The 17,533-nt window shown below is 37.1% G+C and overlaps 1 protein-coding gene across 4 annotated transcripts in view; it reads left to right on the top strand.

The window, feature by feature from the left end:
- LOC149843027 (vacuolar protein sorting-associated protein 32 homolog 2-like) overlaps nucleotides 1-14,683 on the top strand; it is a 63,794-nt gene extending 49,111 nt beyond the window's left edge. For 3 of the 4 annotated variants that reach the window (XM_089999546.1, XM_089999545.1, XM_089999547.1), the window contains exons 3-8: nucleotides 9,912-10,011; nucleotides 12,078-12,163; nucleotides 12,286-12,377; nucleotides 13,729-13,843; nucleotides 13,924-14,116; nucleotides 14,217-14,683. In XM_089999546.1, coding sequence (XP_089855672.1) covers nucleotides 9,912-10,011; nucleotides 12,078-12,163; nucleotides 12,286-12,377; nucleotides 13,729-13,843; nucleotides 13,924-14,112 — 582 coding nt within the window. In that variant the 3' untranslated portion in view covers nucleotides 14,113-14,116; nucleotides 14,217-14,683. The remainder of the gene's footprint in view (nucleotides 1-9,911; nucleotides 10,012-12,077; nucleotides 12,164-12,285; nucleotides 12,378-13,728; nucleotides 13,844-13,923; nucleotides 14,117-14,216) is intronic. The other variant, XM_089999548.1, reaches the window with a different exon arrangement.
- The last annotated feature ends 2,850 nt before the right edge of the window (nucleotides 14,684-17,533 follow it).

Genomic DNA, 17,533 nt, shown 5'->3' with positions numbered 1-17,533 from the left:
GACCTATCAATAATATCATTAGCAAACTTGGTTTTAGAAGGCAAGTATCTTCTAGGAGAGTAAGCAACCTCAATTCCAAGAAAAATTTAAGAAATCCAAAATCGATCATTTCAAAATATTTTTTGAGGATACATTTAATATCCTTTACTCCCTGTTTGTCTTCACCCATAATGATCATATCATTAACATAAAGGAGAAGTATAACAATTCCTACATCAGATTTCTTAGTAAACATAGCAGTATCAATATAACAAGACTTGAAACCAAGCTTTAGCGCAACAGAACTAAAGCGATCATATCAGGCTTTAGGTGTTTGTTTCAAACCATAACGAGCTTTTTCAATAAAAGTACCTTACCATAAGGGACTTCATATCCAGGAAGTGAACTCATATAAACCTGTTTTTTTATTTTTTTTTTTTAAAATACATTTTTAACATCTATTTGGTATATAAGCCAACCTTTAATAACAACAACAATAATAAGGGTCCTAGCTGAAGTCATCCTAGCTACTGGTGCAAATATCTCATCATAGTCTATTTTGTATTCTTGTGCACACCCTTTAGAAACTAACCTAACCTTGTTTCTTTTTAGGGTCCCATCACTCTTAGTTTTAACTTTATACAACCATCTACAACCTTTAGTTTTCTTACCTTTAGGCAAATCAGAGACTTCCCAAGTCATAGATTTTTTGAGTGCTCCTAATTCTTTGTTTATAGATTTTACCCATTCGGGATATTCTTTTGCTTGTTTATATGTGGTAGGTTCAAAAGAAGCCAAAATCCTAGCTAGACAAGCCCTATATTAAGGTGAGAAGGATTCATATGAAACAAATCTATCAGGGGGTCTAAAAGTCCTATATGATCTTCTGACGACTTCAATTTGTTGATTTTCTAACGTAGAGTACCTTTCTAAGGCATTTGGTTGATTATTATTGTCAGATCCTCTATATTGAATTATACTAGGTCTTACAGTTTCAATGTTTTCACCATCCTAATTTGATTGAGGCTCTTCATTTCTATCATTCTCATATAAAAAATTACCCTTGCATTGAGGCAATAATTCAAGTGAAAAAGAATACTCAGTCTTTCTCAAGCACATTTTGAAAAAAAACCATGTTTGAGAAAGCGAACATTCTTGGATATATATAATTTGTTATTTTTGAAATCAAAACATCTAAACCCTTATCGAGTTTTTTCATATCCAAAGAAAGCACACAATATGACTTTGAGAGAGAGTTTATCATTTTTTTCAGTGAGAACAAAACACTTGCATCAAAAAGGTCGTAATCTTAGATAATCAAGAGAAACTTTAAAAAAAAAATTATAAGGAGAGATGTTTTGAAGCTTAGATGACGTGAGTCAGTTGATGAGGGATACGACTGTCAAACATGCTTCAACCCAAAAAACGTTCTGGAACATCTTTTTCAATTAAAATAGTTCTAGTAGTTTCAATTATATGCCTATGTTTTCTCTCAGCTAATCTGTTTTGTGGAGGAGTATATGCACATGATCTTTGATGAATAATTTTATTGTTTTCAAAATAAGTTTTGAAATCATTTGACATAAATTCTCCCCCAAAGTCGGAGCGAAAGATAGAAATTTTGGTCTCAAATTGATTTTTGATAAAATTATAGTATTTTTAAAGCTCTCAAAAACCTCATTTGAAGAAGACGATCCATGTAGTAGAGGTCTCATTCTCTATAGCCTTCTCCAATCTACTTCTCAGACTGAAGATCCTGCACAAAACATTTTTTGGTTGAGAAAGAGACACTACACCTATGGTCGGTGATTTGTGAAACAAACAAAAGTTTAAATTTAGTTTTGGGACAAGCCAAACTTTTGGAATAAAGAATTTCGAAGTGTTTTAAAAAATTTCGATGCTTTTAATAAGAGAGGATCCGTCGGTGGTAAAAAAAAAAATTTGGTGTTGAGTTAATGCAACATTTGGAAAGTAAAGAATGTGGAGTCATATGAAATGCGGCTCCAAAATCCAAAAGCCATAAAACCTTACTAGGAGGTGATGATGTAGAGACCGTGAGACTGGTGAGAGAAGAGTTCTTGATTAGTGGATAAAGGACATCCATGATTTGAGAGAACATGGTTCCAATAGCTTTAAAATCTTCATTGGTTCCATTTCTTTCTTCGTGAGACACTCCAACAGATGACACTTTTTTTCTTCTCTTCCTTTGAACTTGGGACAAAATGGCCTAATCTGGGTCGATTCTCAACAATTATGACAAGTCAACATAGTTCTTTTTTTATTGTCATCATATCTAGGCTTTCCATTGTAAGGCTTTAAAGAATGAGGTGGTTTGTAAACATTCATATTGTCCCCTGGTCTTGAGACGACCAACACATTATCCTGTCTCATTAGATTTAGACATAGAATTAAGTCTTGTCTCCTCCATGCATACTTGAGCCAAAACTTCATCTAAGGGAAGAACATTTTCTCTATGAATATTTGACCCGAGCTTGTTCAAATTCGGGTCTAAGCCCTCTAAAAAATTGGAACAGTTGTTCCTCATGCTTGTATTTTTTTTATTTTTGAGCATCATTTGGAGTCTCCCATGTAGGCTCAAGTTTATCTAATTGATCCCAAAGCCTCTTGAGGGTAATATAGTATTCCCTCACGGTCTTATTACCTTGTTTACAATTATGTACCTTGTCTTTGAGATCCCATTTGTGTGCCACATCTTTTTTGGTATATGTTTGTTTAACATATTCCCAAGCTTCGTCGGCTCTTTCAAATTCAAAAATATCGGAGCAAGGCTCCTCATGCATACTACTCGTAAAGAGGGAAAAAAACTTGGAATAACCTACTTCCCACTCTTTATAGGTATTTTTGTAATCAATCATAGGCTCTCTTTTTTTCAATTTCCTTAAGGTTTTCTTCCTTTGATCCACCATCGGCTCCAATAACCAATTTTGTGAGAATTGATTGTGGTTCTAATGTGGATTCATCAACAAAATGTCATAAGTCTTTGCCCATGAGGATTTTTTTTACCACCGTGGCCCATATGTTGTAGTTTTTCTCATCAAATTTGATGGGAACCACCGTTACAAATTTTTTATCAGCCATAGTGGAGGAAAGAATGGAGATAAAAACGAGAAGAAAGAAGAGCTGAAGAAAGCAAAGAAAAAGTGTTGAAGAAGTTTGATTTCACGCTTCCCAAGGCAATGAACTAACAAACCAATGCTCCACTACTCCCATGAATCTCCTCTTCAAGCTTTTGCCCAAGAGCACCAAAGGCTCTAATACCATGTAATGAAGCAAGAAGTGCACAAATACAACACTAACAAGTACAAAAGCCTCTAATGGGCCAAATACAAAGAGTCACTAAGAGCCAACACACAATCTCTCAAAGAAGAGCAATTAACACTTAAAAATAATAAGAATCTTTATTTCAATACGCCTGGCAACAAGTATGATTAATACAAGAGAGGGAGTGCCTTTATATAGGCACTCTCGGGGCTGGCCCAACTAGCTGTTCGGCCAGTTCTAGCCGTTGGGGCTGGTCCGACAGCTAGTTGGACTAGATCCCAATCATCTGTTACATAAAAAACAAAAAGAAAATAAAAAAACAAAAAAACTGAAATGGAGAAACTCATCAGTCCGTAGTGGACTGACACCTATTACAACATGAAATGACTGAAATACCCTTGATGGGTATTTCAGTTTACATACACAGTGAACTATATATATATACAAAATACAAATGGCATATACACAATACATTTTAACAAAAACTTAGGTACCAATTTGGAAATTGTTAAGATATACATATACGTGTATATATATATGTATATATACATGTATATATATATATATATATGTGTTTATTGTTAACTGAAATACCCATTAGGGGTATTTCAGTCTTTTCTCTGTAATAGGTGTCAGCCCTTTAGGGGCTGGCATTTCTGCATTTTATTTCATGTATTTATTTTTGTCTTTTTCTTTTTTTTTACCTTTTTGTCTTTTTCAGATTTGATGGGACAACTCCATATAGCTGTTGGAGCTGCCCCAACAGCTATATTTATGATGGGACAGCTCAATATAGCTTTTGGAGCTGCCCCAACAACTATATTTATGATTGTTGAGTGCAGCTCCAACAACCATATTGAGCTGCACCTCATTGGCTCCATTGTATTATAAATTGGCCTCTTGTGGCCTTGTATTCCTAACTCATTCTTGAGTGCTTCTATGCAATAACAAGTTTGTAGACCCTTGTGTGGGTGGTTTCGTGAGTCAATCAAGTATTTTTACTTGATTGAAAGTGTGTTCTTGCATCTGTATCAGATTCAATCCACTTCATTACATGGTATCAGAGCTTTGGTGGTCCAAAGGCAAGTTTTTTGAAGAAAGTTCGTGACAATATCAAGAGAATCGTACGCTTAGGGGATACAACAAATTGAGGATCGTTGCATCGGGAAGCGTGCCATCTCTCAAATAAGTGCTTGTATTTCACTCTTTTTTTCTTTCTTCTTCGTTCTCTACCCTTTCTCTTAGCCTTATAAGGAAATAGAGAATGAAAGAGAGGTAATGGTCTCCATTCCCGTACGCCTAAACGATTCAAACTATGTGATGTGGGCATCCATAGTTAAATACAAAATATGGGAAAAGGGATTATAGGGTTTGGTGGACGGTACCGAAAGAGAACCCGAGCTCATTCTTACGAAAAATGAGAATGGGAAAGAGATTGCTCTTCAAGGAGAGGAAATGGGTAAAGCTGTTTCCGATTATGAGAAAAAATGGAAAGAGTGGAGGATGGGCCACTCCAAAATAATTGGATGACTCATCAATAGTGTGGACATCCACAAATGTTCTAGCTTAGCGAAATTTGATTTCGCTAGTGATGCATGAAAATATCTTAAAGACATATATAGTCTTAAAGATATTGCACACATATGCAATGTCCAAAACAAGGTGAGAACCATGTCCCAAGGAAAAATGAGTATTAGAGAATATTACAATGCACTTTCTCTCCTTTGGGATGAATTGACTCTTCTTGAGCCAAAATGACATTGTCCTCAAGATGTAGAACTCCGTGAAAATCAAATTAAAACGGAGCATTTCTACCAATTTGTGAATGGGCTTAGGCCCGAAGTTGAGGAAACTAAATCGACTCTCTTTCATAGAGGAGGTGTGTCATCCATAGTCGAAACTCTTGAAGAATTGACTATGGAAGAAAATGGATTGAAGAAGCCATCCACTTCAAAGGATGGAGAAACCGTGCTTGCTATGTCAAAGCCCGGTAATCATACTAGGAGTTATAAACCTCCTCACTTTGTGAAAAATGAGAATGAGAGAAATCTTAACAACTATGAGAGGAATGACAAAAAAGGTGACAAAATCATATGCTATCATTGTTATGAACCGGGACACATCACACCGTTTTGTCCAAAAAGAAAGAAAGAAGATCATTGAGATGATAAGAGAGTTGCTTCGGTGGAAAGGAATGATGTTGACAACTCCAAATGCATTGACTCCCTATCTTTAGCTCAATTAATGGAGGCGCTACAACCAATGTTCAAAACTCAAGCTTCTTCCTTTTCGGGGGCAGCCGTATTCACAAGTGGTGACCCTGGTAAGATTTCTTGGATCTTGGACTTCGGTGCCTCTTTTCATTTGACTCCAAATGAGTCAATATTATCCGAATGTCATTATAACTCAAATGATTCTTATGTTTCAACCGCCGATGGAACATCCTAAAAAATCAAAAGTCTTGGAATCTTAAAAAACAACCAAACTTTCACGTACCAAATATTAGGGTTGTGCCAAAATAAAATTTGAAACTTTTATCGGTTTCACAAATTACGGATCATGGTTGTAAAGTTTTATTTTCTTCTAATGATTGTTTAATACTGGATTTCCAGTTTGGGAAACTGATTGGGCAAGGCCATAAAAGAGGAGATCTCTATGTAATGGACAATCTTGAGTTATCAAAACAATCTTTTTGTAATTTTGTGGAAAAGAAAGATATAGAAAATTGGCACAAAAAACTAGGACATCCTAGTGTGACCAAATTACACTTGTTTCCATTTCTTATTATAAAGAAAAGAATTTGGTTTGTGAAGATTGCATTCTTGGCAAAATGAAAGCTTTGCCCTTTGGGCAAAGATAATTTATATCCAAAAATCCATTTGAGTTAGTACATTCGGATGTATAGGGACTGACTCCAGTTATATGTAAAGGCGGGGTATCTTACTATGTTATATTTGTAGATGATTATAGTAGACATTCTTGGATCTTTTTTCTTAAGCAAAAGTCAGAAGTACTTGATTGTTTTAAAAGATTTTTCTATTACGTAAAGACTCAATTCAAAACCAATATTCAAATTTTTAGATTCGATTCTAGGGAGAATTTGTATCAAAAGAATTTAAAAATTTTCTTGATTCAAATGACATCATTCCTAAAAAATCTTGCCCTTACACTCTTCAACAAAATGGACTAGCTGAAAGAAAGCATAGACATATTGTTGAGACCACTAGAACACTTCTTGTATCAAAAAATGTTCCAAAAATGTTTTGGGCCGAAGCTGCTCTTACGGAAGTCTATTTGATAAATAGAATGCCCTCAAAAGCTATTGAAAATATATCTCCTATTGAAAAATTGCTTAAAATCCCCCCCCCCCCCCCGATTATAAAAGATTGAGTCTTTGGATGTAAGTGTTTTGTTCTTACCCATAAGAACGACAAACTTTTCCCAAAAGCAATCCCTTGTGTTTTTTTGGGCTATGCCGAAAATCAAAAGGGATATAGATGTTATGACAGGGAAAGGGACAAATTATATGTTTCACGAAATGTTACATTTCTTGAAAATGAAGATGGTTTTAGCAAGGAAAAAACCCCAAAAAACTCTTATTATTCATTTTTTTTTATCTCATCAATGAACATGAAGGGTATGAAAATCTTCATAATGAGCATGAAAGTGAACATGAAGACTCTAACTCTCATGATGCAAGTGAAAATATAGATAACAATCTTAACAATATCGACCCATCCCATAGTAACATACAAACATATACTAGGCGGACTAAAGGGCACCCACCATGTGCTTTAGAAAGATATTCTTAAAATCAAGATATTGATTCTGCTAGTATTAGAAAATCGGTAATAATTTTAAAAGCCCCTATTAGATTTGTATCCTATGATTCCTTTGAACCAAGATAGCGAGCATGCTTAATGGCCATACACTCATATTTTGAACCATCATCCTACTATGAAGCTAAAAATCATCAAGAATGGATTAAAGCCATGAACGATGAATTAGAAGCACTAGAAAAGGCAAAAACTTGGGAAAATTCAAACATTACCTAAAGAAAGGAAAACTATAGGATGTAGATGGGTTTACAAAATTAAAACCAAATGAGATGAGACATTGGAAAGATATAAAGTTAGACTAGTAGCTAAGGGATATAGTCAAGAATATGAAATTGACTATGATGAGACCTTTGTCTCAATTGCTCGAATGACGACTGTCAGAACTCTCATCTCTATAGCATCAATCCAAAAATGACCAATTTTTCAAATGGATGTGAAAAATGCTTTTTAAAATGGTAATCTGGATGAGGAGGCCTACATGGATCCTCTACCAGGTTTGAATTTAGCACATGGGAAAACTCTTCGTCTACGAAAAGCCTTGTATGGGTTAAAACAAACTCCCAAAGCTTGGTATGATAGATTTAGTAATCTGATGACTCAACTGCATTTTAAATCTTGTTTTACTGACACTGCATTGTTTGTTAAGTCTTCCAATGCAGGGATGGTTATACTATTGCTTTACGTAGATGATATGATAATCACAGGAGGTAATAAGCAGAGAGTTAACTATATCAAAGATGTGCTTAAAGACAACTTTGATATGACAAATCTTGGCTTTTTACGGTATTTCCTTGGAATTGAAGTAGCTTACTCACCTCGTGGTTATTTTTTGTCACAGACTAAGTATGCCGCAGAGATCATAGAGAGATCAAGACTCTCATATGAAAAACGGGTTGACTCTCCAGAGGTCATAAATGCAAAAATGAAGAAGGATGATGGAGAACCTCTGCAAGATCCAACTCCATACAGACAAATGATTGGAGCTTTGTCCAACCTTTCTATTACTCGTCCTGATATCTCTCATGTTATTCACTCTGCCAGTTAATTTCAGCATGCTTCCACTACAGTACATATGAGTGTTGTAATGAGAATTATTAGATATATTAAGAATTCTATAAGTCATGGATTGTTTTTATCATCTTCTTCCTCATTAGAAGTCATTGCATACTTAGATTCTGACTGGGGAGGGGATGTGAATGATAGGCGCTCAACTACTGGTTTGTGTGTTTTTGTAGGTGACTCCTAATCTCCTGACGATACAAGAAGCAACAGAAGGTGTCTCTCTCCTCAACTGAAGCTGAGCAACTGAAGCTAAGTATCGCGCCATGGCAACGACTACGTCTGAGTTAGTATGGTTGCGACAACTACTAGAGGATTTGGGAATTCACACTACAGAACCTTCTAGATTATGCTGTGACAACAAGAGTGTTGTATATATCGCGAGCAATCATACGTTTCATGAGAGGACAAAACACATTGAAATGGATTGCCACTATGTTCAGGAAGAATTTCTGCGGAAGAATATTACACTGCCTTATGTTCTATGTCACAGGGATTCGGCTAGCAGGGTGCCGCACCCGCGTCGACGCGACTCGACGCGGGTGCGGTCAACCCGATCCTGGGTGCGTTGACCGCACTCAGGATCATTTAGGTCCATGGGCTGCGATTTTTTTTTAAAAAAAAATTCTGCTGACAGCAGCTGTCTGTCAGCTGCTGACAGACTCTGTCAGGGCTGAAATGGGCTACGATTTTTTTTTTTAAAAATTCTGCTGACAGCAGCTGTCTGTCAGGGCTGCGATTTTTTTTAAAAAAAAAATTCTGCTCACAGACAGCAGTTGTCTGTCAGCTGCTGACAGCAGAAAGGGAACCCCCGACCCCCTTTATATATATATATATATATATATATATATATATATATATATATATATTTACATTTTTGCCCTTGCCGCACCCCCGCACCCGGGTTTTTTAGAAGTGCTGAATCCCCGCACCCGCACCCATGTGACATAGCTTATGTTCCATCAGAGTATCAACTCGCAGACTTCTTCACCAAAGCACTGCCTTCACCCAAATTTCACTTCTTACTTGGCAAACTCTCGGTTGTTGCACCATGAGTTTGAGGGGGGGGGGGTGTTAAGATATACATATACGTGTATATATATGTGTTTATTGTTAACTGAAATAGCCATTAGGGGTATTTTGGTCTTTTCTCTATAATAGGTGTCAGCCCATTAGGGGCTGACATTTCTGCATTTTATTTCATGTATTTATTTTTGTCTTTTTCTTTTTTTTACCTTTTTGTCTTTTTCAGATTTGATGGGACAACTCCATATAGCTGTTGGAGCTGCCCCCAACAACTATATTTATGATGGGACAGCTCCATATAGCTGTTGGAGCTGCCCCAACAGCTATTTTATGACTCTTGAGTGCAGCAGCCCCAACAGCCATATTGCGCTGCACCCCATTGGCTCCATTGTATTATAAATTGGCCTCTTGTGGCCTTGTATTCCTAACTCATTCTTGAGTGCTTCTATGCAATAACAAGTTTGTAGAACCTTGTGTGGGTGGTTTCGTGATTCAATCAAGTATTTTTACTTGATTGAAAGTGTGTTCTTGCATGTGTATCGGATTCAATCCACTTCATTACAGAAATTACCCTAAAATATATGAAATAAAATGGATTTTTGTTTGCTAGATTTTTTATTGGCTTTGGGTCATACCCTATTACGAGGGAGAGTTTGATCTGTCAGAATGTGGAACTTTATTTATTTTTTATAGTCTATAAATTGACTTATTTTGTGGATTACGCAGACTCTTGACATGCTGGAGAAAAAAGAGAAAGTACTTCAAAAGAAAGCTGCTGTAGAGGTTGAACGAGCGAAGGAATTTACTAGAGCAAAGAACAAACGGGGTATGTGTAAACTTTTATCCTTAAGGAAGAAATTGGAAGCACTCATCATGGGGAGTTGGTTCGATACTAGTACCATTTTCTCTTGGATTGCAAGGAATAATGATCACTTTATCATCATATAAGGACACACCTTGTTGATTTTCCATCAGATGAGGTCCATTTTTTCGATATGATTGTTCACATTGAACTTATATGTTTAAATATAATTCTGTCAACTTCAGGACATTATATATATATATATATATGTATATATATATATATATATATATATATATATATATATATATATATGCTTGAATGATGGCATGTGTCTGTGCTAACATTGCATCTTTTTCCTCATTAGCAAATGCTAGATTTTGTAGATCACATTATGCTGTCTTGTTGACATTAGATCGTACATGTCCATTGTACAACAAATACAATAAATATAAAGAGGAAATAAAAAGGTGATTTGGCAAAATCACTGATGCTATCTTATATTTTTCAAGAGAGAAAAATGAAAATATGCTTGTAAAGCTGTCTTTTCTTTTCATTCATGTTACATATCCATTGGTTGGATTGTCATTATGTGTTGATTCATTCTCGTAGGTTTTAATGATGAAATTATGCATATGACTTTTGTTGCTTCAGCTTGCCCATGTAATTAGTCCCATGTGTTTAATTGGTTTAATATAATAGAAAACTCTTATCACTTAGTTGGGCCATGTGATTGTTAAACAAACTCCATTATTAGAACATTTCAGCGTTGTCTTTTTCATGATAAGTTGATAACCTTTGTTAAAGAATCAACTTTTCGTCTTTTTCTCATTGTCTCTTTGGTTTCAATGTTTTACATTTCCCAGCCTGAAAAGGTAAACTTCCTTGTTTTTGTACCTTATTCTTGAGTTACCAAATAACTGTGATGTTGATTTTTTTTTGTTTTGTTATTGCGGAATGCGAATTCAAGCAACCTCTGGATGCTTACATGTAGATGACCTAATTCATTTTACATGGGTTACCTTTTTATGGCTCAGCCTGTCCCTAAGAGGGCATGCATTTCATGAACTGCAATGGTAATTACATGATGGCAGTGAAAACGTTGCATGAATCTTACTACTCTCTTCAATATTACTTTTCTAATGTTTTACATGTATTCATCCATGTAGTCGTACGTGAGTTTTCATTGGTTCTATTGGTTTATCTGTGCAGATCACCCTTCTCTAAAATACCTTGTAGAGACCATGCTATTCTTTTTCTTCCATTGGTGCTTTCCATATCTTGAACATTCTTGTTTGACGAATTAGCATTACTCTAGCTTTCACAAATTCATTTTAGAAAATTTGTCTGCCAAAAGACTTGTGATTTCTAGTTTTTTTTTTGTATTGTTCTCACAAATATGAGTGTATGCTGAGATGCGTATGCTGAGATGGATGTGTGGGAATACAATAAAAGATAAGATTCGGAACGAGGAGATACGTAAGAAGATAGGCATTGCACCCATTGAAAATAAGATGAGAGAGAATCGTTTACGGTGGTTTGGACATATTCGGCGAAGGCCTAATGATGCTCCAGTTAGAAGGATGGAGAAATGGGAAAATATATTAGTTAAAAGAGGTCGGGGTAGGCCTAGGAAGACATGGATGGAGGTGATAGGAAAGGATATGAATGCTTTGAACCTCACCGAGGACATGGCATTGGATAGAAATGATTGGAGGAGAAGGATTCATGTGGAAGACCCAAAATGATTTTCTTTTTTGGTTCATATCGCCGACCCCAATTGTTTTGGGATGAAGGCGTAGTTGTTGTTGTTGTTTGTTGTATTGTTCTCACAAATATATTTGGACAACCTTGGCAGGTTTTAAGAAAATGGGAAACTATATTTATTATCCCTAGATTAGGACAGTATGAGGCAAAGCTCTTGTTATCTTGAAATGAGATGTACATTACTACTAACAAATTATTTCAATTTTTTATGCCACACTTCATGTCAATTATTTCATATATTGATTGTGAAACATAGGCTAGGATAAGATGTAGTTGGTTGAATGTTTCTGAGATGGTATAATTTCTGGTACTTTGATATACAGCTGCCATACAATGTTTGAAGAGGAAGAGGATGTATGAAGCACAGATTGAGACACTTGGAAATTTCCAGCTACGAATTCATGATCAGGTATTAATTTTTATGGCGCTTTTTTTTTGTTATGGAGGAATTACTGAATCTTATAATCATCCACAGGGACTAAGAATTCCTTAAGTACCATATTTTTTTTGTTATTATTTTGGTTTACGTAGATGATCATGCTAGAAGGTGCAAAAGCTACTACCGAAACTGTTGATGCATTGAGGTCAGGAGCGGCAGCAATGAAAGCTATGCAAAAAGAAACGTAAGTCTCTATATCATGGAAAATCAGTTAACTGAGCGTTACTATATCATTTTTTTTCTGCTTATCTAGATATTGAGTTTGGTTTGTGGACTGCCAATACTGGTGGGTTTCAACAGAACCATTGGCAACTATGTCACATGGGTGCGGGTGCGGGGGTGCAGTAGGGCAAAAATGTAAAAAATTATATATATATATATATATATATATATATATATAATTTTGAGGTTTTAACAATTGCTTGGCCCCTCCCCTGAAATCAGAGGGAGCAGGGTGGGGGGCTCGGCCTCCCCTGCCGAAAACAGGGAGGGGTTCGGCCCCTCCCCTGAAATCAGAGGGAGCAGGGAGGGGGGCTTGGCCCCTCCCCTCCCGAAAACAGGGAGGGGCTCGACCCCTCCCCTGCCGACCCAACAAGAGAGCGAGAGGGGGGGGGGGGGGGCTCGCCCCCTCCCCTGCCAACCCAACAAGAGAGCGAGAGGGAGCAGGGAGGGGGGATCGGCCCCTCCCCTGCCGACCCAACAAGAGAGTGAGAGGGAGCAGGGGGGCTCGACCCCTCCCCTGCCGACCCAACAAGAGAGAGCGACGAGGGAGAGGAGGAGTTGGCATCGGGTTCCCCTGCGAGACGTCGGGAGGAGAGGAGGCGAGCGAGAGAGCGGAGCTGCGCAGGAGAGGAGTGGAGAGGAGAGGATTAGGGCAAGAAATTTTTGCCCTAATCCTCTTTCGTAGCTCCTTTTGATCGGGCAACATTTTTTTTTTACGTTAAAAAAATGGAAGAAAACAACCCTGGGTGCATTGACTGCACCCAGGGTCGTGTTGACTGCACCAGGTGCCGCACCTGCACCCGCGTCGACGCGGGTGCGGCACCTGCTTTGCCGAGTCCCTGTGACTTAGATTGGCAACTACTTGTGTTTTCATGGATAGAGCATCCCTCCACTTTGATGCCTCAGTTTGTTTCCTGCCACTTACATGGTAAAATGTTGAGTTGGCAACCCTGATGTAATCCTTTCCCACCATGAATGAAACAAACATCAAATCATCATGGTGCGAAAGTGCCATGCTGGCACAAGTAGGCCTCAGTTTTTTCCACCAGCTACCACTTTTTATATGTAAATCCATTCATGGGAGTACTTTTTAAAAATGAGTGTCCATTCCCATGTAAAGCCTTTCCTTTGGGAATGAAACAAATGAGGCCCAAGTGAATTGCCCATATTTTCTGTCAAAGTAGTGTCATGCTCCAGTATATATTATATAGTTTTTGAGAAGGAATCTACTTATTACGCATGTCATTCCTTATTGGACTATTTTGCTGGATGATGTTGAGTTGTGCTAACATAAATGTGTTATATTTTGTTAGGAACATCGATGATGTTGATAAAACCATGGATGAAATAAATGAACAGACTGAAAACATGAAGCAGATCCAGGAAGCATTATCTTCTCCAATTGGTCCAGCCGCGGACTTTGATGAAGCAAGTCCTCAACTATAATGTAACTTTAATGCCCAATTTCCCTATTTTTGAATGGAATAGCTAATACCTTGATATGGCAGGATGAGTTGGAAGCCGAACTCGAGGAGCTGGAGGGAGCAGAGTTGGAGGAACAGCTGCTTCAGCCAGCAACCACTGCCCCTGCTGTCCCAGTACAATATGTTCCTGCTGGCAAACCAGTGCGACCTACACCTCAGAAAACATCTGAAGATGAGGAACTCGCTGCTTTACAGGCAGAGATGGCACTCTAGGCAGGTATTTTTAACTATTATACTGAACCGCTAAACATTCTTATCTAACCTCACTTGACGATGACATTAAGCAAGTTTCTGATATGTTTTTTTTCTTTCTTAAGGTCTGTTATAGGTCAATGGTGCTGGCAACAGAAAGAGAGATGCTGTAAAGATTGTACTGTATGACGAAAATTGCTTGGGCAGTTACCTTCCCGGTGTGAATACTTGGACTATTATTACCTGTTATAATTGGTGGCAAAAATTGTGAAAGACCCTGCCCCCTTATTACTTTTACCAATACCTTATTTGTGTCACTAAATTGTTGATCGTTGGACTCCCTTAGGTAGCCATTGATTAGCATATTGTAAGACAGTATATTCATGATCTTTTGGTTAAGACTCAAATGCTCACGGTGACTCCCATCTCACCCAATGTAGTTTTGTCCAAACAAAGTGGATCTTCATTTGATGATGCTACTTTTTATAGGAGTGTTGTGGGAGCACACTTGTGTTGTGCGAGCACTCTAATATATCACTCTTGTGAGACCTGATATGGCTTTTTCAGTTAATAAAGCTTACCATTTTATGCATGATGAACATTGGAATCATGTAAAGCGTATTCTTCGTTATTTAAAGGGTACAATTAGTTATGAAATCAAAATAGTCGGGTCCAATTCCTTGAGACTGTTATTCTGATTTGGCAGGTTGCTCAAACGCTCGGAGGTCAACAAATGATTTTATGGGGACAAATATTGTCTCATAGTCATGGACTTTCAAGCAGCACACTGAAAGATTCAATACTGAGTACAAGGCACTTGCAAGAGCAACTTCAGAGTTAATATGGTTAAAAATAGTGGCACATATCTTGCTGCTAACCTTTTTTTCATGCTAGGACATATTGAAATTTATTATCATTTTGTAAAAGAATGTGGCAAAACAGAAAATTTGCTTTAACTGTGTTTTCTCTAAAATTCAGTTGGTTGGTGTCGACACGTTATTTTTGTCCTAGTCATTTTATGACAAGATAAATTCACTTAATCTAAAAAAATCAGTTCCATCTGATATTCTTTGTTAGTTATGACTAAAACAAGGTAACTTGCACTTTGTTTTTTTACTTCAAAAGCATTTTTTACTCTGGGTGAAATTCCAGTTACAGTTACATTATCATATGCTTTGGACAGATTTAGTTTAAGGCAAACATGGGGTGGTTTTCTGGAATGAAGAGAATCTAATATCTCGTGTGCAAGAAGAATGCTTTCTTGAATGGACTTCTTTTAAGAAAAACCCCCTTGGTGAATGCTTTATTGAATCGACTTTTTTTAAGAAAAGCCCCTTGGTTCTGGATAATGATTCTCAGGAGGATGTTTTGCATTTTTGGAACCATCTGCTTCATATTTAAACAATGATAATTTTACCTTCCAGCTATTTCAACGGACCCCGATCATGGACTTTTTCTTTGGGGGGTTGGTGCATGTTACAAAATAAGTACGATTTATTCATATGCATGATGATTCCAAAAATGGGTCAGGAGACAAAAGTTGTTCATATGCATGATCATTGGATATGTAGGATTGACCCTCTCTATTTTGATTCTGATTATTCCTACTACCTGATTGAGTAAAGCTGCGACCATTTGAATTTAACTGCTGCTGCTTGTTATATTTAAACTTTTGATTTCCATTTCTTTGACCTATATATGCCACATTTTGATTCACAATATCTTCACTAGCGTGGAGAGATCTCATAGTTTTATGGCCTTTAAGGAGTGGCACCACTTCACTATTGGGAAGCCTAGGGGGTTTCAAAATTGTTGTAACAAATGTTTCATAACCTAGTCTTAGGCCATTCAACAACCAAAATACTTTGCTAGTCTTTCATGAAATTTTAGATGGTCGAAAGTTTATCGCAAATGCTCTTAAAGCCTGTGATGTACACGGTCATGGACAAGTTTTTTTCTTTAGATAGGTCTACAATATCTGAACAAGTAAAAACTCCCTCTTCGAACTCATGAGCAACAAAGATAACTAAGGCGTTTCATACTTCTGCAGCGGCTTGCTAACCAACAATTCTACAGAGGACCTGTTCCGAAAATGTCTTGGTAATCTAGCCGCAAAGAAGTTGATCTGACTTCCTCCATGCAACAAATTATGGGTTGAGGGATAAGAACACTGCACCATCAGCTCCGCGAGTCTCAACAGTTAATGGTGGCATAGGGAACTCACTGTCAATAAATCCTACCATATCTTCGCTTTCCACTAGCTCGATAAATTGTCTTCCACGACCAAACGTTGGTATCATTGAGCTTTATTGTGATAAGTTTGCAACATTCAGATTGAAAGGTTATGGATTTTTGGGTTGTGTTGCGGCTTCACTTCTTGTATTTGAGAATGCCATTCATGGATGCAAACACAATTCAGAAGCTTCTATGAAGAAGCTCTAATACCATGCAAACACTTGAATGTGAAGAAGAAAACACAATCACACACTACGGTTTATACGGTTCGGTGAGGAAACACCTACATCCACGATAGGTTCTCAAACACTCATTACTATGTGGGAGTTTCCACTATGGTTTAAAAGGAGAAGTTTACAAGATAAGAGGAGATCAGATTTACACTGGGTTTCCTATCTGATCTCCTAAAATTAAACAACAATTCAGAGTGAAAAATCCTCCATGGAGGAATCCTTATCTTTCCTTAGCTGTTTACACAGCTGGTTCAGTTTGAATTTGACGCCACTCCCATTAGGATAAGCGAGCTCTTTTGGCCGTGAACTGGACATGGACCCAATCATCGCACCTGCTCCAGTTTTTTATCCAAACTCCTCTCTAATAACATGCACCTGATCCACCATCCTTTTTAGCCTCATCTAAAACAGGAAACGTGTATGTGCATCTGTATATTATGTTTCAACTTTTTTTTTATGCAAAAGATTTTTTTTAAGTGAAATGTAGTTAAAACACATAGGAGATGTGTTTTTATACAATGTAAATAGGTTTCTCAAGTGATGGAAACTAGTTTCACAGTGGGAAATGTATCTACGATGAGTTTACCACAAGTTTCCCACATTTTGAAAACAATGATCTCTCCCATTTCAAAAACAGTTTCCCAAAAAACAGATTTCCCACGTACGAGTAGAGTTTCCAGTAACTCTGCTTGCCACAACAGTACTGAAAGTTATACATCAATTTAGTGATTTTTTACTTGTCACCCTAACAAAACTCTCTCTCTCTCTCTCTCTCTCTCTCTCTCTCTCTCTCTCTCTCTCTCTATATATATATATATATATATATATATGAGAACTAGAAATATAGGCAGTTTCAATATTTTTTTCAAATCCAACCATATAGATGTGCTTGGCATGATGAATTTGCTATGAATCAACCATTAGATATTCTGTTTTTTTATGAAAAAATGTGATTTTTGAATGCTTGAATATTT

Source organism: Nuphar pumila, chromosome 3, assembly GCF_984573655.1.
Source record: "Nuphar pumila chromosome 3, dmNupPumi1.hap1.1, whole genome shotgun sequence".
Classification (NCBI taxonomy): domain Eukaryota; kingdom Viridiplantae; phylum Streptophyta; class Magnoliopsida; order Nymphaeales; family Nymphaeaceae; genus Nuphar; species Nuphar pumila.
The sequence above is the reverse complement of the archived record's forward strand: the minus strand, read 5'-3'. Positions and strand labels throughout refer to the sequence as shown.